We start from the raw sequence: 23,638 nt of genomic DNA, 5'->3' as shown, positions 1-23,638 counted from the left end.
TCTTTCTCCTCTTCCATCCATCACATTCACATCTCTCACTCTATCCCTATTGGTATCTACCTTTATCCCTCTTCTTCCTTCACATTCTCTATCTCACTCTCATTTTCACAGCAATTTCCATCTTTAAATTATGAAGCTTCCTACAAGACACCTATAATAGAAATAAACAAACAAGATTTGTGTTCCTTTAGATGAATTTTTGTTTACCTTTGCTCAAAATATTCTCAGAACATCCCATTGACGGTTTTTCCCTCCAATCATTTTCTTCTCTGTTTGTGCAATATATTTCAAAATGATGCACCATTGGAACAAAAACTTTGATGCAACATGTACATTACATTCATCCTTATTTTATGTAAAGTTTACAGGATTAGATGACTATTTTTATTATATCTGCAAGGATGATTATTTTTCAATCTTTTATAACCAGGTTTTAGGACAAACAGGAAACCGCTGTTAGGAAAAAAAGTATGGATGCGATGAAGTATCATCACAATGTTTCCTCTTCTGTGATAATATGGCATGATCTTTAAAACTACTAACTTTGAAAATGAATAACACAATTCACCTCGGCAGAAAAGGGAAAAAATCAAAAACAAAAAATAAAGTCATATCTGGTGCAATACATCAAATGGTTCTTGAATAAGAACAGTTTAGATGAGAAAAAAAAATGCATTTTTTTATTTTTTATTTTTTGCAAATAAGAAGCAAAAAGCATTGGCCAAGATGAAGGACTGTGAGAAAAATCAGATTATATTTGGTGCCAAATTCATGATCAACAGTGATTTACTTAGTGTTTATGAAAATCTAGTGCATATGCTTCAGAAATTGTTTTTAATTGAACTAAAAATGTAAGTTTTACAAATTTAATAAGTATTTTACCTATTAAAACCAATGACTATTGATGTGTACCATGGACTTTGGCTTGTGTAAGTATGTACAAGCTTACAGACAAGTTTCTAGTGCTTTACACTCACATAGAATCGGAATCCACTACTCACTTGCATAGAGTACTTCCATGTTACTCTCCATAATTATACTGGCATAAACATAATTTAGGGTCTATGAAAAACATGTCTTGTACTGAAATAAAACAATCAGTGGTTAATGTTCAGGTAGCTGACACATTCATCATAGTTTCTATCACCAAAAGAACTAGTTTCTATCGCCAAAGCGATGATGTTGTTCAAAAGCTTGCACGGCTTCTCCATTGTCGGGGTGATGATGAGAGGCACTCCGTGCTGGTTGAGGCTGTAGCTCCTCCATGTTGTCTCTGAGCTGCTCCCTGTTTTCCACCAGTTCTACGACAACTCTCATCAGGGCTTTCACATAACCTACAAGATAAAATCCAAAACTATACCTTGAAAATTCATCTATACGGTGTTAAAAAAATACATTTTGATAAGAGGAAAAAAGGAAAAGAGAAAAATAAGAACATAAGAAGAGAAAACTCTTTTTCTCACAAATATTGAATTACCTAATTTTACACACTATTTGTAGGTGGATGACCAATCAAATACCAATGGCATGCACATGTTCTTTGCTGAATAGGTAGTTCACTGACTTGGGGACTGACATATATGCCTGTTTCTGCTTGCTATTCAATATTACACATTTGCAGAAAGTAACCCAATACATGTTTATAATTATCAATTTAATCAACAGATTAAATTAAGGGCATATAGGCCACAAGAATCTACTAATTTGAATTCTATTGATCATGAAGTAATAAAAGATTTCTATATATAATTGAGCTCTTTTGTTGAATATTGATATCATTCACTAGACATGTGGCTACTTACCACATGTGCCAGCTGTCAGCACTCTCTCCACTGTGTGGCCTCCTTCCTTCGAGCGTGGATACTTCAACCTGTACACTGGGTTCCCTTCGGCATCAACAGCCTGGGCTCTATCACAATTTTCGTTCCAATGTAGGACAGCCAAATATAATCTGAAAAGAGTGAAGTTAAAAATAAAGGTCACATGAATAACATACTTGTGACAGTTGATTTTATCTTTTTGGTAATGTAATGTCTATCATCATAAACTCGTTACCTACTCTCCAATAAGTGAAGGCAAGAGTTAGTGTAAAAAGCATGTGTTACAAATAATAAATAAAAAAAAATAAAAAAAACCAACAAAATATGAAATAGAAAGAACCTGGCTATAACAAAAAGAAAATAATAACTTTAAAACATAAAACCAATAAAATCAAATTCAAAAGAAGAAGAAGAAGAAACAACACTGCCCTCTGTGACGTTCTTGTTAAATTTATATTAGGGGAGCATAATGTTGATGAATTAATTGCCTAATTTACCTGCACTTCATCCCTTGATATGAGTATACAAGCAACTTGGGGCAAAAGTGAAGGAGGATGTTGTGGAATGATTCAACCTTGCTGGTTTGGGCATGTGGGGACATCATCCCAATGTCGTTCATCAGTCTGGTCCTCAGCCATTCCTCTCGAAGCTTGTCGTACACCTTTGTACCTGTAATAAGATTGGGAATATAATATATGCGGTAAAGGTGAAGGAGAGTTCATTTAAATAGTTAGCAATCATGATCTCGGCATTTCCAAGCATCTCATCCCTTCGCCAAAACTATTTTTTCATTCCACAATGAATATTAATCATTTAGAAAATTGCAAAAAAAAAAATATGAATGTCATGATCAAAATTGAACTAAATTAAACTTGAATGTACATTATTAAAATAAATGTAAATATTTTGCTCGCATTTTGACAAACATCTTCAAAGTATTATTACACCGTATGCATATAAATAAGGATTTTACCCACATCCAAACAAAAAGAACAACTTGAGGCTAGTTTCATAGAAAAAAAAAAGCAAAGTTAATCTGTAGTCGGATAAAAAAAAAAAGCAAAGTCAACAACAAATGACCGATGATTTTGTTTTAATAATCATCCCTGGCAACAACACTAGATCTAGACTCTAGACCATTTTGATTTGAATAAAAACAGTGTTTTCATCACGAGAAAGTATCAAGAAGAGGCACCCATGTGATTTCTGACATCAATTCAAAATAATTTAGTTCCTGGCTTCACTGTACTGCAGTGCACTGCCACTGGGCGGCACGAGTCCAAGGCCTAGATTCTACCAACTACCTAGTTTTCTTTTTCTTCTTTTTTAGGCCCAATTCTTCTTCAAAATCTCCATTTCATCTTCTTCTTATTTTTCATTGTTTACAGACTATATTCTAGACAATAAAACAATGTAGATCTAAATAATTCTTTGATTTAATGCTGGTAAACCATGCAAAAGGAAAGGCTATCTGTGCGATAAAAGCGAGCGAAACTTAGTTTTGTTCGAGAAATATTCCACGACCACCAGCATGACACGGCGCGGCAAGTCAGGCCGGGCCGGCCGCGGCCCGAGTGCTCTCGCGAGGCTCAGCGATAGATTGCTGAAAGTTGTGCAATCGCAGACCGAGGCAGGCAGCCAGCAGCGCGGGCAAATGATTCGTTTCAATCTAATTTAGTGGAAATTTGGGGTTGATATTCCATATTACGTAGCGTGAAATTAATACAGATATAAAATGTCAACATTCTAATCGTAAAATGTCCAAATACAGCTTTGACATTGATATTTACAACAACAAAAAAAGAGAGAAGAAAACTTCACATACCGACCACCATGCGAAGAACCAGCTGCAATACCGAGTGGCCAAATAACCTACACGTTATGACGTCATCAGAAACGGGTAGAAACGGCCACCGGCTAGCGCAGCCGAAACTAAATCTCCGGGGTGCCCCTCTCAAATCCGTGAATCCTGGGGTTCGGATGCTAAATACTTCTTTCAGAGGCCGTGGAATCTCGAGAAGTTTGCATTTTCATATTCAGTAAATATTCACGAGTCCGTAGGTATATAATTTGTCTATATAATGCTCTGCTCCGGTCAAGGTCTTTAAATGGCACCGACCATCATAAACATTTTTTCTTCTTTTTATAATATTGTCAAAAATAATTCTCAAACGATTTGCGAAATGTAACTTGTAAACTTCTTCAAAATTAAATTGCCGTTTTGTCCGGTTACACAACCTGTCGGGACGCACAAAAAGTGGCACCAGGGTACTGATCAGTACTAGCGCGGCCAGCAAGCGCTGCATAGCGGGCCAGGGAGGAACCAAAGTGCGCCAAAAGTCATTTTTTTGTGATGTTTGTTTTCTTCTTGCCAAGTTGAAAGATAATTCATTGAAGAATACCTCAGTAAAATATTAAATTCTGGTATGCACAACAGGGATATAAATTTACTCCTTCAACCAGCAAAATCTTACATATTCACAGTTTTAGTAAAAAAAAGACTTATTTTATCAATCTTTCAATTCACGAAATTGCTCTCACATTTTCCTGATAACTAGTTCATTTCGCTGCATGAATGGGTTAAGAATGGATAGAAACACAATGTTCATAATATATTATAGGGTAATTCACTGAAAAATTGACTAATTATTCATCTACTGATCAGTACTAGCGCGGCCAGCAAGCGCCGCATAGCGGGCCAGGGAGGAACCAAAGTGCGCCAAAAGTCATTTTTTTTGTGATGTTCGTTTTCTTCTTGTCCAGTTTAAAGATAATTCATTGAAGAATACCTCGGTAAAATATTAAATTCTGGTATGCTCAACAGGGATATAAATTTACTCCTTCAACCAGCAAAATCTAACATATTTACAGTTTTAGTACAAAAGTGACTTATTTTATCAATCTTTCAATTCATGAAATTGCTCTCACATTTTCCTGATAGTTCATTTCGCTGCATGAATGGGTTAAGAATGGATAGAAACACAATGTTCATAATATATTATAGGGTAATTCACTGAAAAATTGACTAATTATTCATCTACTGATCAGTACTAGCGCGGCCAGCAAGCGCCGCATAGCGGGCCAGGGAGGAACCAAAGTGCACCAAAAGTCATTTTTTTTGTGATGTTTGTTTTCTTCTTGTCCAGTTTAAAGATAATTCATTGAAGAATACCTCGGTAAAATATTAAATTCTGGTATGCACAACAGGGATATAAATTTACTCCTTCAACCAGCAAAATCTAACATATTTACAGTTTTAGTACAAAAGTGACTTATTTTATCAATCTTTCAATTCATGAAATTGCTCTCACATTTTCCTGATAGTTCATTTCGCTGCATGAATGGGTTAAGAATGGATAGAAACACAATTTTCATAATATATTATAGGGTAATTCACTGAAAAATTGACTAATTATTCATGTTTTTAAATAAATCCAGAGGAAATGTTTAGATTTCAAGGGATTTTGACTTTATTACCACCATTTGTTCTGATGTCTAAGCTTTTAGTAATTGATACCAGATTTGGCTGCCATCTTTTGCCTGTTTTTATCTTATAGTCTAACAAATAGAAATTCACAAAAAATTGCAAGGATATTAATAAGTTTGAGCACAACATAATTTCATTATAATCTTTATTTATCCCATCATAATAATATTCGGTGAATAGTACTTTTCCGTAGAATTTGCACATTTTTTTGATGGTAGCTCTGGGGGTTTTAAAATTCATATTTAAACGGAACTTACCCGTTATTAGCGATGCAACCACCGTGCATACGCTCAAGAGTGATATAAGTACAAATAATAGGTGCACACACTTTATAGTAACCATCCTCATCTTGTTCAGAAAGAAGAAACAACTTGATTCAAATAAGATTCTCAGCGCAGTCTCCTGTATAAAACACAATAAACTTGTGTTAGATTCATTTGAAGTTCTCGTATTTAGAGTTAACAGGACGCATGCGCAACTGGCTACTGGCTAGTTCGTTTGATTATTCTATATAAATGTAAATGCCTTTTGGTCATGAAGGAAGCAAACCACGTACCTTGATATTTCATCCGCAGTTACAATGAAATTATTCACCTGACCTTTCGATCATACAAATTGTCAACTAGTTATTGCTACTTAAAACCCATGTCTAGTCGGACCATTATAAACAAACAGCTCAAAAGCAGTGACTTGTTAAATTTCGGTTTCTGTTTGACGTTTGTTATCACGACAATGATACGTTGGAGACTCTTCAAATGATAATAATAATAATAAATGACTTGTGACAGGCACTCTTGATCTTACATTGCATGACTGCATATCTTTTATGTTTGGTTTCACAGTTGAAACGTGCGAACAGGATACTTACTAGTGTCCTTTGAGTTCGATTGGAAAATGATGATAACCTAGGGAATTACGTTTCATATTGATATAATGATTACAAATCATCATGATATTATCATCCTTTCTACTATATACTGTCCTTGTTCAGCTTGACAGCGCCTTTTGAGGAGATGAAGATGATTAGCAAATCAAGTTAATGAATTTATAACAGTATAATATGCCCACCGCTTCCTGATGAAAATGAAAATGGTAATGGGATCTCAATTCGTTTGATCAGAACATTAGTAGTGATAATAATAAGCTGGATCTATAGAGCGGTTAATACGAAATACCGTCTCTAAGCGATTTTCAGATATTACCCCGGTCATATGATTCATTCACGCACAATGTGCACCATCTCCGTTCCATGGGGAATATTTATAACATGTACCATATTATGATCCGTTGTAGGCATACATTTGCAAATCTCCTCTCAACTGAACCTGGAAGTGACTGTTGTACGCCATGATTTTATCTTCGAACCTCTCCCTCGGTGGTGTCACTTCATATGACCTTTTGTGCTCTTGATAGAAATGTCTGGAAAAAAGGGAAATTCTCGGGAGTTTTGCTTTTGAGAAAAGGGCAATTTTGTTTAAAGAGCAAGAACTCGGAAAAAGGATTGTATACATCTGTGTCAAAGAAACAAATGGGATTTTACAACATAATGCAGATTTCGACGAAATATGGTACTTTATGTGAATTTGCACCCGATGAGCCGAAACGCGGTTATTTTAGAGCACATTTTGTATACAAAAATTAGATCTAAAAATAAGGAGTCATTTACAACTACACTAACAATCAGGCGCGGATCCAGGATATGTTAAGGGGGGGGGGGGGGGGCAAATTTGAAAACAATTGGAATTTAGTGTCCTGAAATTTGAAAATCCTGCCGGCCGATATTTTGCTCAGTGGGGGCGGGGGGGGGGGGGAGGGGGGCATAGAGCGCTTTTGTTTAACTCAACACCCCCCCCCCCCCCCTTGAGCAAAAAAAGAGAGGTAAATTTATGGTCACAAATTTTTTCTTTCTTTTGTTACCAGGAAGGGGGGGGGGCGTCTTTTTTGGCGGGGGGGGGGGGGGTCAAGGGACACTCGGCCACCCCCCCCCCCCTGGATCCGCGCCTGCTAACAATCATGCGTTTCCTTCTGAATTAATGGCAACTAAAGTAAATAAAGAAACATATGTGTAATTCTGTGAATTATTATGCCGCCTTTCCTAAAAACATGTCTTTGTGTGTAAACAGTGACTGTGTTTCTCGGGCAGTGAATGACCCTAACCTATTTATTTTGACGAGACGGTGACGAAACACTATTCAGTCCCATAAGGTCATATTCACGTCAGTGTGACATCCATCGCCCTTTGGTTAATGATTGGGCTCTGTGATAGTGAATGTGCATGAGTGTTTGGGCACCTCTCCCTTGACTCGTTAGGTGTGAGCTGGGTCGTGACTCGAGTCGTGCATAATGAATAGCAGTCCCTACAGGTCTTTGATAGACAGCCTGGCGATGTCTCCTTTCTGACCTAAAGTTCATACGCATTGTTGAGCAAGAATTCGGTGAAATTTTTCCATGTAGATTGATGTCAAAGACGAAATCGATAATCATATTTTTATTCTTAGATAAGCGTTGATTATTATTTAATTAGCCAGTTGACAATTTTATTTTGAATCAAATGAGAGACAGGCGGTATACATATAATCAATTTTTCTCTTTAATATTTGTATGGTCTTTCATATACTCCTGTTTTTTAAATGTTGTTTGTTTTCTGATGATGTTCATGTGTTTTCATTTTTGTTTGCACAAGTGCGCCCTGAGCCTTTCATTTTAAGTGGATTTGGCGCCTTACAAATTTCATATGTCATTATCATTATTGTTATTGCTAGTATTACTTATATTATTAATGTTATTATTCAATAAGATAACCTGAAATAAAAAACATGAATTTGAAACAGTCGAGGAGAGGGAAACAAATATAGGGAGAGAGAGAGAAAGACAGACGGAATAGAAAGAAAAATAGGACTGGGAGCGTCATGAGACCGATTTAAATGTGGGATGTTGGTAAAGCATGCAGATTTATCAACAAGTTATTTCAGAACTTTTCCATCACACTATAGCAAGCAAAACAAAAGATGAATTATAAATAAACTTAAACATATTGGATAAAAATGCAAATAAAATATGTAAAGTAAAAAGAAAAATAGCGGCAAGGATAGTCGTTATCAAAAGGCCTGGAAAGGTCAATGCGTTGTGATTTTATATCATTTTTTGATATCGCAAAATTACCGAAAAACCTGCCAAAAATGGTCAAATTGGCAAAATGGCAAAATTCGACAAGGCTGACAACTTGATTCATCACTTTCTTGGACACAAATAATAAATTAGATTATTAGACACTAAAATATCATCTTTGTGGTAAAAAAATACGAAAAAGAAAATTCGTATATCTATTACCGTTTTGAAAACAGAAGCAAACAAAATAAGTCATTTTTGCCATTTTTGCAAATCTGCAGATTTGAAAAAGTTGTGAAAATAACTAAGTCCGCCTAATTAATATGCGCATATGTAATCAAATCAAAACCGAACATGATACATCAATTATAGAAAACCTCCATTAATAAATATAGGTGGCATGCGCAATGTTTAGCAAATTTAAATCCTGTTAACTTTCTTTTTCTTTGAACGGAATTTTATATGTGATTTAATTCAGGTTTTAATTTTTGTTTTGTTTTTTGGGGTTAAAAATACAAACCATCTTTACCCCTTTACTGTTTATTTTTTTAAGGGGGGGGGGGGCAAAAATGCGTTCCCCCCACATTTTTGGTTGGGGGCAACTGCCCCCCCCCTGCCCCCCACTTCCGGCGCCTACGCCCCTCTCTCTCGCATGGTGCAACATCAAGCCTACTGTATATCTACATCACCATGCAAGCCGATACTTTTTCATTTGTTTTCATTTTTGTTTACACAAATGCGCCCTGAGCCTTTCATATTAAATGGATTATGTGCCTTACAAATCTCATATATCATTTTAAAAATTATTGAAATTATTATTAATATTATAATTGTTATTATCAAATAAGATATACTGTAACGAAAAACATGAATTTGCAGCAATAGAGGAGAGGGTAACAGTCGTATTATGAGAGAGAGAAAGAGGATACAACGGGAAATGGGACAGAGAACGTCGTTGGACCAATTTAAATGTTGGATGCTTGAAAAGCATGTAGATTATTCATCCACAACTTTTCCATCACACTAGCCAGCAAGAGATGATTAAAGAAAAACATATTGGATTACAAATGTAAATAAAAATTCAAGTTTATCCGATTCTAAAAAAACGCATGGGATTGTATTTGAAGAAAAAAAGGTTGTACATTTGCAGAAGAGCTTTAACTAAACATTTTTATACCCTCCCTGGTAGTGTGACCCCGCCCCCCCCCCCCCACTCAGTGTTATTTAGGGTACGCATATGCGTGTTCCAACCGACCCCCCCTTTTCAGCAAAAGTTCGGTGTGTAAAGTCAATACGGCTCGACCTTTTTCTTTTGTATACGAGCCTTTTTCAGCACCCCCTCCCCTTTTCAGCAAAAGTCCGGTGTGTAAAGTCAATACGGGTCGACCTTTTTCTTTTGTTACGAAAAGGACATTTTGGCAACACGCATGGGGTCCGTCCGTTCTCGGAGTGGGCGGGGGGCGGGAGTGTGACGGAGAACGAAATTAAGAAAGAGAAGAAAACATAGGGAGAGAGAGAGTGAGAGAGAGAGAGAGAGAGAGGGGGGGGGGTTTCGATTCCAGTATCACTGCATAGATTTTCCTTGTGGCAAGGGCATGGAGGTGAGAGATGAATACTAAAGCACATTGCATTGATTTATTAACACGAAAGTTCACATAAGTCTGTGACTGTTAGCGCCAAAGGTGGCGTCCTTTATTAGTACTTGAGCATCAGTATCAATCTTGTTTTCAATTAGTTACCTGACCATGAATATACTGGATTGTCTTGTATTTCTGTGAACATTTTTTAAATTTACTTGGACAGCTTTAGACATCGTTTAATGGATTATAATATATTATAATATATACGCACCAATACATATAAACATACACACACACACACGCACGCCCATGCACGCGCGCACACGCACATACACACGATTCCTTTCAATTTAAAAACTACATCATTACATTGAACATGTTCAGCCCCACCCATCCCGCTGTCAAAAAATGCTTCATATCCTTCATATCCTCAATCAGTTCTATTCCAAACGTTATTAAATTTCCTCTCATTTATTCATTTGTTATTGTAAATATACATGTACAAGCAACACTAACGCATGTTCTCATTAATACTGTAGGGGACACTCTAAACATCAAGGCACGAGCCCCTTACACACAAATATGCACGCACACTCATACATGCCATTCGTCAATACAAAAACGCTAGCACATGTTTCATGTATTTGCATATTCATGTACTTGCATACATTGTAAATCTCAGAAAAAAAAGAAAACAAACAAACATAAGGGGGAAAAGAAATATGCAAAGAAGAGAGAAGTTGAAGTACTTTATTACATACTGTTGCATGCAAAATTAAAAAAAATAATTTGATAGACACGACGTTATCGTTATCCGTTAAGTTCCATGTTTATTTTTTTTCTCAAAAAAAATGACAAGTAATTGACTAGTCCAATTATTCAGTGCATACTACATTCAGGAGTCATACATTATTAATAATTGTTACATAAGGCCCCATAACCCGACACATTGCTCACACTAACTGCAATCTCGTTACCCACTTACAAACACATGGTAACATAAATCTGTTTGAACAAAATTTCCAGCCAGGGTTAAAACTCCAGTTTATTTGTATTCTGTGAGTTTGAAATACTGATCCACAAAGAGTTTCTTGATAAAACCGAGCAAATTCTTTCTTGTCTTATTGATATTGCTTTAAAAAAAAAAGATGAATAACATGACGGGTTCGTTTTATTAAAAGTTAATAACTCCTCTATTATTATCTGCATTATACTTATCCTTTTATTATTGTCACTATCAACATTGAACATGTATATATACTTTATGTTTACTAGTTGGTTCATTGTTCATGTTTGTACTTTCATACACTATATACCTATTATCGTTTGTATCTTTGTGTCATTATCTATGTATAATGTATGTGAATTGTATTCATAAGTCATGCATTGCTATTTATACTTTTATGTTTGTTTGTACTCTAATACACCGAGAGGGGGTCAAATAGTCAATACAATTCTACAAATTCTACAAATTTAAATTACTATTGTTCCTCATCATCCATGAAATATTTGACAATGATTGTAAATGTATCCCTGTGTGAGAAAAAAATCACAGGCATCAATTACGATATTGTTCTGTTTTATGATCATCGTAGATGTAAGTTTCTGCAACCATCCCTTGATGAATTTCCACAGGTAACTTTGACATGCAATTGAAAATTGGCACCATAAAGGCAAGTAAGTCATATTACCACATAATCTCAAAATATATCAAAGGAGTCTACATGTGCAATATAATATGCCACATATCTATATTAATAGATTTCCTTTACAATTAAACCTAAAATAAATGAAGTTTATGGATTATGTGCAATTTTAAATCAATGTTGAGGCGCATAATTCCAGATTTCTTTCTTGGCTTGAAACTTTCATACCTACAACATCTAAGAAAGTTTCAAGCCAAGTTATTCAATGTATTAAAAGAAAGTTATTTACTTGTGCTTTATCTCTATCTAGTGTAAATAATTTGATATTATACCTAACCGGCTAAATGCTAGGTTGAACGACGATACGACATACACAAAGTACTATGATTAATAGATTTCATTTGTTTCACTATTTGTACAGTGCTTGTAATGCCAATCATTGTGCTCTTATTAGGTCTGGCAATTATTTTCGTCAGTTATACGGAAACTATTATTTCATGTATCACAAAGAGGTAAAATTATTTAATATATATGAGACTTTGATTTAAAAAAAAAAAAAAATCATTTAATAGTTTAACACTGATAACGTATTTGTTGTCGTTTAACCTGACATGAAAGTCACTGTCAATGTCATACATTTTGTCTTGAATTAAGTTACTCAAAGGAGAAAACCTAAATGATTAAATTGTCTAACCTACAACTAAGATTCGATCATCGGGTGGAAGATGAATTTAATCATTGTACCGGTCCATTGATTAAAAAAAGTATTTAGAAAAACGGAATTAATTGTCATTAAGCTGAGACCATATTGAACTAAGGAGGCATTATAATTTAATTTGCAGAACTTATGACCTCCATTTATAATTACATTTGACATCACTTTCAGTTTTCATCGTACGGGAGCGGGAAATCCTTTTCGATCGTGGTGATTTGATACCATTAAAATATAGCTCTAAATCGTATTTTTTTTAAATTCCTCACACTTATGTACATCATTATAAATGAAAGATAAGTGCATTACAGATAGGTACATTAGTAACAACTTAACTCGTACTCCTAAGTGTCTAATTCTTTAGTTTATTATCTTGGAAACTTCAGCAGTTGTTTGAGGTGCATTTTTAGTTAATAGCACTATGGTTATTTTCCCCCACAGTTTTCACTCACGTCGGTTTCGGATATGTCCTGTCACGGGAGAAAATATCCATCAATGTCTTCATCTTTCCCCACTGAGGGCGTTTGGTAAACAGTTGTCATGTCGATGTACTCATCCGATAATGATTCCCTGGTCGGAAGGATATAATCATCGGGATCTAAGTCCTTTTCATTGTCGGGTGTTTCATAAACGTTATCAATGTCCATGTTTATATTCCTTTCTTCTTTTTTGAATTGCGAGAGATTCAGATCACCTTTATCGTCATCATCAGCTGCTATATTTAATTCACAATCGTGATGAAGCACACCGGTCACTTGTCTATCCGGTAACCGAGGTGGCGTGTTCAAGTCTTGGTAAGTTGAATCAGCCGACAGAGAGTGCTTTGATACGATATTCGTTACGTCCATATAGATATCGTCGTTTACATCTTTCGCAGCCCTTCTTTTTCGAATTCTACAAAGACAGTACGCGCAGGACAATATAAGAATGATGCTGAAGAACACAACGCAAAGTCCAAATAAAACAATCTTTGGAAAATCTAATATTAGACTTGGTCTTGTATTCAAGTTCAGAATATCAATTTTAGTCGGGATTATCTGACTAAAGGAAATGGTGTGCGGACTTGCGGATGTCAGATCGTCGGTAGTAAGTGTTATTACATCAGATACGTCAACATTGGAATAGGCAGTCAAATCTATCACAAAAGAAGATAAGATCGTTTCAAAACTAAGAAGTGGGGCATCAGTCTAATATGAAAATAAACATTTCAGCTTCAGACATTTTACATCTTCAAAATATCTATGAAAAAAAGAAGATATCCAAACGTGCGCTAGGATGATTATATCATAACGATATATAAGTAAATGTGTTAAAGGAAAATTAAAATGAAGAATGAATTTATTACAAAGTTTTTGATTTTAAAAGTGAATATGCTCTATCATAAACACCGTTTATTAATTTCATTTATTACTGAGGATTCCAATTTCGATTCAGAAATGCAGTAAAGGTTTTCTGATATAGGGACATGTATATCTTGTTGCCAAACTGTATGAACGGTTCGTTTTGTGGTCTGGATTTTCTGCAGCAGGGACGATTCATGAAAGGTGTCTGTCTTTTTCATGATAATATAATAGTGTAATTAAGTGCACCCAGGAGATACACCAGCCTTGGTCAACATATTTTTTATTTGTGCTTTGTACGGTAGCAATTTTACCTAGATGAGCTGCATGGATGCATGAGACACTGGCATCTTCTTTGTGTCCGCAATCATGGACTCCAATCCCTTTATGTTTGCAATCTTTGAGGCTAGTTTCCGTCCCATTGCACTGAACACCATCCAGAAAGATATCACCAGAACCTTGACCAAATCTTGCTTGGGGTAGAGCAGCTAAAGCCCCATCAAATCCTAACTGTCGACAAACAACCATAGCGTCGTCCAGGTCCCATAAATCGTCGCATACAGTTCCCCAAGACCCTTCGTGTTGAATCTCAACTCTTCCTTCATATTCGTCGGCTCCATCGACAAGTCGAGCTGTTTTGAATAACAAACACAACAAAAAGAGAGTTTGTTTCTAGAATTTTTAAAAAGTCATATAATTATTCTTTATTTCTCGTCATTGCACCGCTTCGAACTTGATTCGTGGCTGCTTAATAGAGTGCGTTTGAGTTCGCTGTCCGATATAGGAATATCCATTTTTATAATAAATTTTGGTGAAAAATACCTTGCGTTTTTGGACTGAAGCTTTCCATATACAACGCCGTTGTAAGGAATTAATTTAGGATTGGGTTAAAAATGTGTCAATTGTTAAGGTCACTTTTAATGGTAGATGGAAAATGATGAATGAATGCAGTATGCACAATAATGTAGTATTGTACCTTCTAAGAGGCACCTGACCCCAGCGTCTTCGTTATGTTGACAGTTGTGCACTCCAAACCCTAGATGTGCGCAGTCCGCAAGATTGTCTTCCGTCCCATCGCACCCGACATGAGACAGGAGAATTTTATCGGACCCCTCGCCAAACTGGGCTAAACCTGGTGCAGTCGAAGCGTCGACAAACCTTAACATTCTGCATACGACTTTTGCATCTTGCAAATCCCAGCCATCGTTGCAAACTGTTCCCCAGGTGCCGTTGTATCTGATCTCCACTCTTCCTTCATAACTATTAGATCCACCCACGAGCCGTACTCCCACAGTGTTTGGATGGGCTAAAAGGAAAATAAATTTACTTTCTTTTAGTATAGCCATAAAAGTTATTCCCTATCTTTTTCTAGTTCAGTTGTTCATACGACTTTCGCATCTCGCAAATCCCAGCTATCGTCGCAAACTGCCCCCCAGGGGCTGTTGTATTTGATCTCCACTCTTCTTAGTCATTAAAGGGAAAGTCCACCCCTAAAATAAGTTTGTTTCGATAGAGGCAGAATAATAAGAAAATCAGGTCAGTGAAAGTCTGAGCAAATTCCGATTAAAAATAAGGAAGTTAGGATTTTTGAAGTTGTGATCAATCAAACACAAATTGGCAACTCTATGACGTATCATGCGAGCTCAACTTCCATTTGCTCAGTACTAAAAAATCTAAAATTTTCATTTTCCCTCAAGAAAAAATTTCAACCATACATGCACCCTAAATATAATAATTGCAAATATGTTTCTATACTCCCCCTGCAAGGAACAAATATATATTCCGTCATCAATAACGAAGAAAACATGATTTTATGGAATATTATGCACAAAGCAAATGAAGGAGAGCTCGTATAATAAGTCACAGAGTTGCCAATTTGTATTTGATTGATCACAACTTCAATAATTCATAACTTTCTTATTTTCATTCAGAATTTGCTCAAACTTTCACTCACCTGATTTTCTTATTATTCTGCCTCTATCGAAACAAACTTATTTTTGGGGTGGACTTTCCCTTTAACCATCCTTTTCTAGTTGAGTTGTTCATAAAATCGTATAGGTGTGCATCCAAAATGAGTCAATATCTTATTGGGGTTGTAAAGTTTTGTAAAAATTGTATCTTCTAGCATATTCTTTCGTTTACCCTATAATTGGAGACATCCCTAATAACCATTGCAATACCGGGTGACCTTGATTGAAAGTAGCCATCATTCCAATCAGACTGTAAAACTCATATTTAGAGATATAGGTCCATAATACCAATAGGGCCCTTTGTATTATGACCACTAATTTATTGCACCTTCATCACCATGTGCAAACTGATATTATGTAACAACTGCCCAGCAACTATCCTGCGCGAATTCACTCAAACGAGCCTTATTGCTATAACTAGGGGTAGCCTGAAAGCATCCGAACCACAATCTTTCCAAAAATATTAAGAGTCCACTCTTGCGCCTGACTATATCCCAAGGTGTGCATCTTTGAGTTTTTTAAAGGGTAGACACGTACCTCCCAAGTAACATATGGCACCAGCATCCTTTCCATGTCTGCAGTAATTGACACCTATCCCAAGATATGCACAGTCCGCAAGATTGTCCTTCTTGCCATCACAGCCGACAAGATTAAGTATATCCCAAGATCCCTGACCGAACCTTGCATACGTTGTTGCGTCCAACGCTCCATCAAACCCCAGCATTCTGCAGACGACCCTCGCGTCTCTGAGATCCCAGCCACTATCACAGATAGTTCCCCAGGATCCATCGTACAAAACCTCAACTCTGCCTTTAGCACTGCTCGAACCACCGACGAGCCTTATTCCGAAAGGATTCGGATGGGCTGAGGCAATGGAAGTAATTAATTATTGAATGAAAATCAGTGAAATGTGAATCAGCACGCAAACTGAAATGAATGGCACAGAACACTTGTGCATATGCTCTTTATACGGCGATTGCAATAGACATGTTTGGTTTGTTTGCTATGTGATTTCTGAAACTTTAATATTTTTCCATTCATTGATTAGAGAAAAATGGAGGAAACACTAGAGGAGTGATTTACATTTTATTTCTTTAACTTATAATCATCACAAGACTCTTTACGACCGTTATTAGTGGATAACAAGTTAACTCTTGATATATACATTTCAGGACTGCATGTTACGGTTAAACATACCTCCATTGTAACAAGTAGCGCCCGCATCTTCATCATGTCCACATTTGTGAACTCGAATCCCTAAATGAGCACAGTCTGCTACGTTTACTTCTGTTCCCTCACACCCGACATCATCTAGAATAATACGACCAGAACCCTGACCGAACCTTGCAGATCCCCGTGCGTCCAAGGCTCCATCAAACCCCATCATTCTACAAACCACCCTTGCGTCTCTCAGATCCCAGTGAGAATGACAGATAGTTCCCCAGGATCCATCATGCATGACTTCTACTCTGCCCTCAGCATCGTTAGACCCACCGACAAGACGAACTTGTAATGGATTTGGATGGACTACAAGAGAATAAGAGCGTAATAACTATTTTGTTTAAAGATGTCATCACGAATTTCAACATACGTTGGACGGAAAAGTATGAGGGCAGTTTAAGCTAATCGGATCATCATTTAGTTGCTATTGACTGCATTTAGGTATCCTATCAGTACTACCTTATCATTTACTCCATATTCAATGTGGAGTGTACAAGAAGAGGAAATAATCGCCATTTTGCAATTTCGTCCGATTATGTGTAGAATTAGGCAAACATATGAGAAAGTCTATTTCATACAAGGAGGAAATTAGTCTGATTTGTTTGTTATTGATTATACCATACAAATCTGTCAACGGAATAATCTCTTTTTTGCTTACGGGTGGGGGAGGTGGGAACATCTTATTTTAACATGATTATTATGTCCAATCCGTTGCAATACCTGCCTCCATACATGATGACCGAATGAAGCAAATTGAACAATGTAATTGCTCTTTATTTATTCAAAGATTCAGCTCTCTAAATATAGTTTCTTGGTTATAACTAAAATATATCGTGCTTGCGTCACACATCAAACGGTCTCCGGCCGGTTTCGTGGATCGCCAGAACGTCGCTGAATTTTACACTTGCTTTACCCTGTCACATATTGTATGGGGCTTGGTAATAAAAGTGGTCAGAAATTACCCGGTGCCCGTCAGTAAACATCTGGAGTCGGGTGAAGCACACTCGTCATAAGGGCGGGCGTCGTCCGAATTTTGGTCGACGATTAGTTGGTCTGCCCGACACCCTGCCTAGCGTCCTCCGACGCGTCCTCGCCTCAAAATATATACGAAAATTTTAGATTTGTACACGTTAGATGCCTAAATCATCATTTTGGCGACATTTCATCCAAATTCCCGGGGTGAAAAAAGCCTTGCCGGGACCCGTAGAAACCGCCCGACACCAGCACAGAGCGCGCTCGAAGCACACCCAACTTTGTTTAAGTCGGGCGGGATACATGAGATACATAGCGATCGAATGTTTGCCGATGCCCGGGCGAAATACGGGCCACATGTTTATGAACTCTTTGATCTCAAGTTTGCCATCGGAAAATCGCTGAATTGGGAGCAGATTTCGTTTCCTGCGAACGACGGCCGAAAGCGCGGCGAAACCCGCAGTGATCAAGCAGTGATCGAGGAGACACCAGCCTTTAACGAAAAAATGAAATACAGAAAAACATACTTCCTGAGTAGCAAATGGCTCCTGCATCCCTTGTGTGGCTGCATGAATAACGTCCAATCCCTGAATGAGCGCAGTCAGCTAGGTTATCTTCAGTTCCGTCACAGTTAACATACTTTAGCAGAATACGACCAGAGCTCTGACCGAACCATGCAGATCCCGGTGCGTCCACGGCTCCATCAAACCCCAGCATTCTGCAGACCACCCTCGCGTCTCTCAGATCCCACCAAGTATCACAGACTGTTCCCCAGGATCCTTCATGCATGACCTCTACTCTGCCTTCAGCATCGTTAGATCCACCGACAAGGCGAACTTGAAATGGGTTTGGATGGGCTACGTGTGAATAGGAAAGACATGTATTCCGCATTGGGATAACATTTTGGTTAATGTCATATTAACTTTAAATGTAGTTGTAAAAGAATTCGAAGAAAGATTATGTAAAAAATACTATGATCAACACATTTTAACTTATAATACTGAGGTATGCAAAACTGTTTAAGAAATTCTCACGGTCCACGAAACAAGCATTTTCGGCTTAAAATCATTTATGCTGAAACAAGAATACAAAAGAAAATGCGAATGGTTATATGATAACGAAACTATTTTGGTTGCATTTGATTGTCATACAAAAGAGACCAATAACACTAGAAAGACTTAATTTGTTTGAAGGGTGGTGAAGGGGGGGGGGGGGAGGGGGCTAAATTTCAAGGTTTTTGTTTTTGTTTAGAAAATTTGCACATCAAATGAGAAGAAATATTGAGTTTTTATTCCCTAAGCTCTGGGAGTTTTCATAGTCATCTATTAAGCATGCAGACAATTAACAAAACGGTCATTTGAAATGCTTGGTTATGGGAGAGAAGGAAAGGAAACGTACTTCCTGAGTAGCAAATGGCTCCTGCGTCACTTGTATGAGTGCATGAGAAACGTCCGATCCCTGCATGAGCACAGTCAGCTAGATTGTCTTCTGTTCCCTCACAATTGACATACTTTAGCAGAATACGACCAGATCCCTGACCATACCGTGCAGATCGCGGTGCACCCAAGGCTCTATCAAAACCTAGCATTCTGCAAACCACCATCGCGTCTCTTGGATCCCAGCCACCATCACAGATAGTTCCCCAGGATCCTTCATGCTTGATTTCTACTCTGCCTTCAGCATCGTTAGATCCACTGACAAGACGAACCTGAAATGGCTGAGGATGGGCTAAGGAGAAAAGAATGTTCCTTTTTCAAATAGTTCACATTTCACATGAAAACAGATTCGTATGTATCATATACAGTTTAATCAAACTAACGAAATCTTGATGTGGTAGTTCGTAATTCTTAAAGTATTCTGTACAGAATCAAATATGCCTTTAAAATAGCTTGAGCAAAGTTATCATTATCATTGCGGACAATCCATTCAAGAAAGGTAAACAAATTCCGTAAATGATTTTACAGACTTGGCGCAGTAATCCACCGCCCCCAAAGCCGCCGTGTTAATGAATGGCAACTGCGCGCAACAAAAGGCATACTTTACTTCACTATTTATATATGTATGTATATATATATATATATGAATGAAAGAACGAGAATCATTGTCAGTGAAATGCTTTTTTGAAGAAACAGAGCAACAAGACCAAGCTCTGTAATTATTAGGATCTCTTTCCAGTAGTGCCGTGTTTGTGCCATCGAACTGGATCGACCAAATCAATTGATTCATAATATATATATATATGCAATATTTTTTCCCGTAACATGAGAGTAATTTTTATAGTTTCATACCATTAATTAAATGTAATGTTAACTGTTATTGTATAATTGTTTTAAATGGGGGCACGCTACAAGAGTCCTATCTCGCACCCCGGGGCAACGTGTCTGATACGGCCGGTTGTAGCAACTACTCCGAAGATCAAGATTACATGAATCTTGATCTAAGGAGACACGAACGAACGAAGTGAAATGCTTTTTTGAAGAAAACAAATTGTAATTTTGGTTCCACCAATCAGAGGAACTTCAAATATATTCGGGTAAACTTAATTAAGAAAGGAAAAAATGCATGAAAATAAAGGCAAACTAAATATATATATGTTTTATAATGTGTACGGGTTCTTAACAGCTATAAGACCGCATATTGGTCCATACTCAAGAAATGCCTGAAAAATGTTTCAAAACGGATCATAAAATGTAATAAAGAATATGGGGAAAAAAGAAACAGATGCAAATATTTTCAAAGAAAAACAATGAAAGGAAAACGTTAGAAAAAGGGAAAGGAGCAAGATGAAATTGATACCATATCTTTTTCCTTTATCTACCTCTTCTTTTTTTATACCATATTGTTTGTTTCTTTGTTTTTCTCCTCTAGTTCTCTTTCTCTTATTTGTATCCTTCTCTAATCTTAAAATTCCTCTTCGGTTTCTTTCTTTAAAAAAAAAAAAAAAAGGGGGGGGGGTCGATGGTAATTCATTAATATAAGGTTTACAAGACAACAACCACAGATCCCAAGCCTAATGATAACACAAAGAGAAAGAAAAAAAAACTAGTAGGCCTACATTAGAATGGGAAAAAACTGTGATAAAATAATAATAATAATAATTAACTGTTCTCGTACAGCGCATAACACATAGTAATAAAACACATCCCTAAGCGCTCTAGAGAAGAAAAAAAAAACAGAATACAAAGACAAGATGTACTGGGTAACAGACAAAATGGATGAATTAAATGTTAAATAAGTGCGTCTTTAAAGCAATCTTAAACTTAACAATGGAGTCAGTGTTTTTTAGATGTTCTGGGAGATTTTTCCATAAAGTTGAGGCAGTGGGAACGAAGCTGCGTTCACCATATGACCTGGTCATCACTGGTGGAATAACAAACAATGTTTTCTTATTAGAACGAAGATTTCTAGAAGGTGTGTACAATGGTAACAGCTCTATCAAAGAAGGAGGCGCAAAATCATAAAAAAAACATTCATAAGCTAACAATGATATTTTGAATAAAATGCGAGAGTAAATGGGTAGCCAATGTAAGTCTCTTTAAATAAGAGACACAGATTCATGTTTCCTAATACGATAAATAAGACGAGCTGCTGAGTTTTGCACAACCTGCATCTTCTGCACTTGACGAGCCGAAATCCCAGAAAGGAGGCTATTGCAAAAATCAAGATGACACGCCACAAAAGCATGAATCAAGCGTTCAGTAGTGTGTTTATCTATCAGATTGCGAATTTCCCCAATTTTGTTAAGTGCAAAAGATGCTGATCTGCATTTCTGTGAAACAAAATTGTCCATAGTGAAATTATCATCAACCTGATTAAACCGTCAATCAACCTCTTACACCTTGCAACTCGGCTACAGCAGATGCAAAGCTGTAGAGGGAACTCCTGAAGGCCTTCAGCTGGCCACAAGGTCGCTCGCCTGGCAGGAAATAATGTGCGAGCTGCATGATGCAGAAGGTGGGGAGGATGATATTTGATACTACCCGCATTTACTAGTGAGTTATTCGTGTCAGGTCGTGAGCAATGGAAGCAGGATTAGATGCGATGTGTCGCGCTTTGTTACGATCCAATACGATCTGATACGATGATCACTATTGACAACTAATCGTGTTAATCGTAGAATGTTATTAACCGTCCGAAACTTTCCTACGATCAACAGGATTGCCACGACTGACCTCAAGATCTGAAAATATCTGATAGAATCTCCACAATTACTCCACGATTAAGAACACGATTTCATTCTTGTCACCAATCGTGGAAGTGGGAACGAAGCCCGACCTTAACAAACGTCGAACCCCAGCATCGGCGAACCACCTTTGCTTCGAGAAAATACCATGAATGACAACAAACAGTCATCCATGATCCACCGTACAAGACCTCCACTTTTCCTTCAGCAAAGTTGGATCCATTGTAATATAAGACGTACATCTAGGTAAAAGTCTTGTACGAGGTTGATCACGATCACCACGATCAGGAAGCAGGATTAAATGCGATAAATCGCGCTTTATTACGATCTGTTTCGATGATCATTATTGACAACTAATCTGTTGATCGTAGAATTTTATTATCCGTTGCTACCTTGTTTGGCGTTCAACAATAAGGGGATAGAGCAACGTCGATCTGGCGCTGCTCAGTGGCTGCCGGGCTCACGATCAATTGGGCAAAAAGAATTTCCGTTTCGGTTTAATAAAATTTGGAGTGGACTATTAGGCTATTATTATTATTATTATTATTATTATTATTACGATCAACGCGATTGCCATGACTGACCTCAAGATCTGATAATATCTGATAGAATCACCACGATTACTCTACGATTTAGAACACGATTTCAAATATGTCACCAATTGTGATAGTGGGAACATAGCATGAGCACCGTGTTACACTTTAAGACCATAAGAAACGTCGAACCCCAGCATCCGCGAACCACCTTTGCTTCAAGAAAATACCATGAATGACCACAAACAGTCATTCATGATCCAACGTAAAAGACCTCCACTTTTCCTTCAGCAAAGTTGGATCCATTTTAATATAAGACGTACATATTTGTAGAAGTCTTGTACGAGGTTGATCACGATCACCACGATCAGAAAGCAGGATTAAATGCGATATATCGCGCTTTGTTACGATCTGATACGATGATCATTTTTGACAACTAATCTGTTGATCGTAGAGTTTTATTATCTGTTCAAAACTTCCCTACGATCAACGCGATTGCCACGACTGACCTCAAGATCTGATAATATCTGATAGAATCACCACGATTACTCCACGATTCAGAACACGATTTCAAATGTGTCACCAATTTTGATAGTGGGAACATAGCATGAGCACCGTGTTACACTTTAAGACCTCAACAAACGTCGAACCCCAGTATCCCGCGAACCACCTTGGCTTCAAGAAAATACCACGAATGACCACAAACAGTCATCCATGATCCACCGTACAAGACCTCCACTTTTCATTCAACAAAGTTGGATCCATTTTAATATAAGACGTACATCTAGGTAGAAGACTGTCGATGGGTTTCCGCAAAACAGCATTCTATTGTATTCCGAGTGATTCTGTATGGGGAAGAACGAACAGAAGAATCACTTTGTTTGCTTGTCGTTTTACCTAAAGTAGATGAGCTGCCAAGTCGACGGGGATATCTACGAAATCTAGAGACTGGCCAAGCGACCAGGAGCTGTGATGTACTCACGAGATGGAAGCTGCACTGTACTAAAGTTATGTTCTAGTAAATTGTTTATGTTCTGTTGATTTTTGACGCCACGATTCGTAGGCT

General features: G+C 37.2%; 2 protein-coding genes across 2 annotated transcripts; both read right to left on the bottom strand.

Moving 5' to 3' along the window:
* Positions 1–690: 690 nt before the first annotated feature.
* LOC115928661 lies at positions 691–3,896 on the bottom strand. Its single transcript, XM_030996323.1, has 4 exons — positions 3,646–3,896; positions 2,318–2,489; positions 1,803–1,951; positions 691–1,334 (listed from the first exon to the last, which is right to left on the bottom strand). The coding sequence occupies exons 1-4, from the start codon at positions 3,653–3,655 to the stop codon at positions 1,156–1,158; spliced, it is 510 nt and encodes a 169-aa protein (XP_030852183.1). The 5' UTR covers positions 3,656–3,896; the 3' UTR covers positions 691–1,155.
* An 8,930-nt stretch (positions 3,897–12,826) lies between these two features.
* Positions 12,827–21,800, bottom strand: LOC753661 (deleted in malignant brain tumors 1 protein-like). The gene is made up of 8 exons (XM_030995745.1): positions 21,693–21,800; positions 19,255–19,564; positions 18,384–18,713; positions 16,861–17,169; positions 16,201–16,527; positions 14,670–14,999; positions 14,008–14,325; positions 12,827–13,143 (listed from the first exon to the last, which is right to left on the bottom strand). Exons 1-8 carry the CDS (start codon positions 21,798–21,800, stop codon positions 12,827–12,829), a joined length of 2,349 nt encoding a protein of 782 aa, XP_030851605.1.
* Positions 21,801–23,638: the final 1,838 nt, after the last annotated feature.

Source organism: Strongylocentrotus purpuratus, unplaced genomic scaffold (assembly GCF_000002235.5).
Source record: "Strongylocentrotus purpuratus isolate Spur 01 unplaced genomic scaffold, Spur_5.0 spur5_scaffold_3, whole genome shotgun sequence".
Classification (NCBI taxonomy): Eukaryota; Metazoa; Echinodermata; class Echinoidea; order Camarodonta; family Strongylocentrotidae; genus Strongylocentrotus; species Strongylocentrotus purpuratus.
This window is presented reverse-complemented; position numbering and strand designations above follow the sequence as displayed.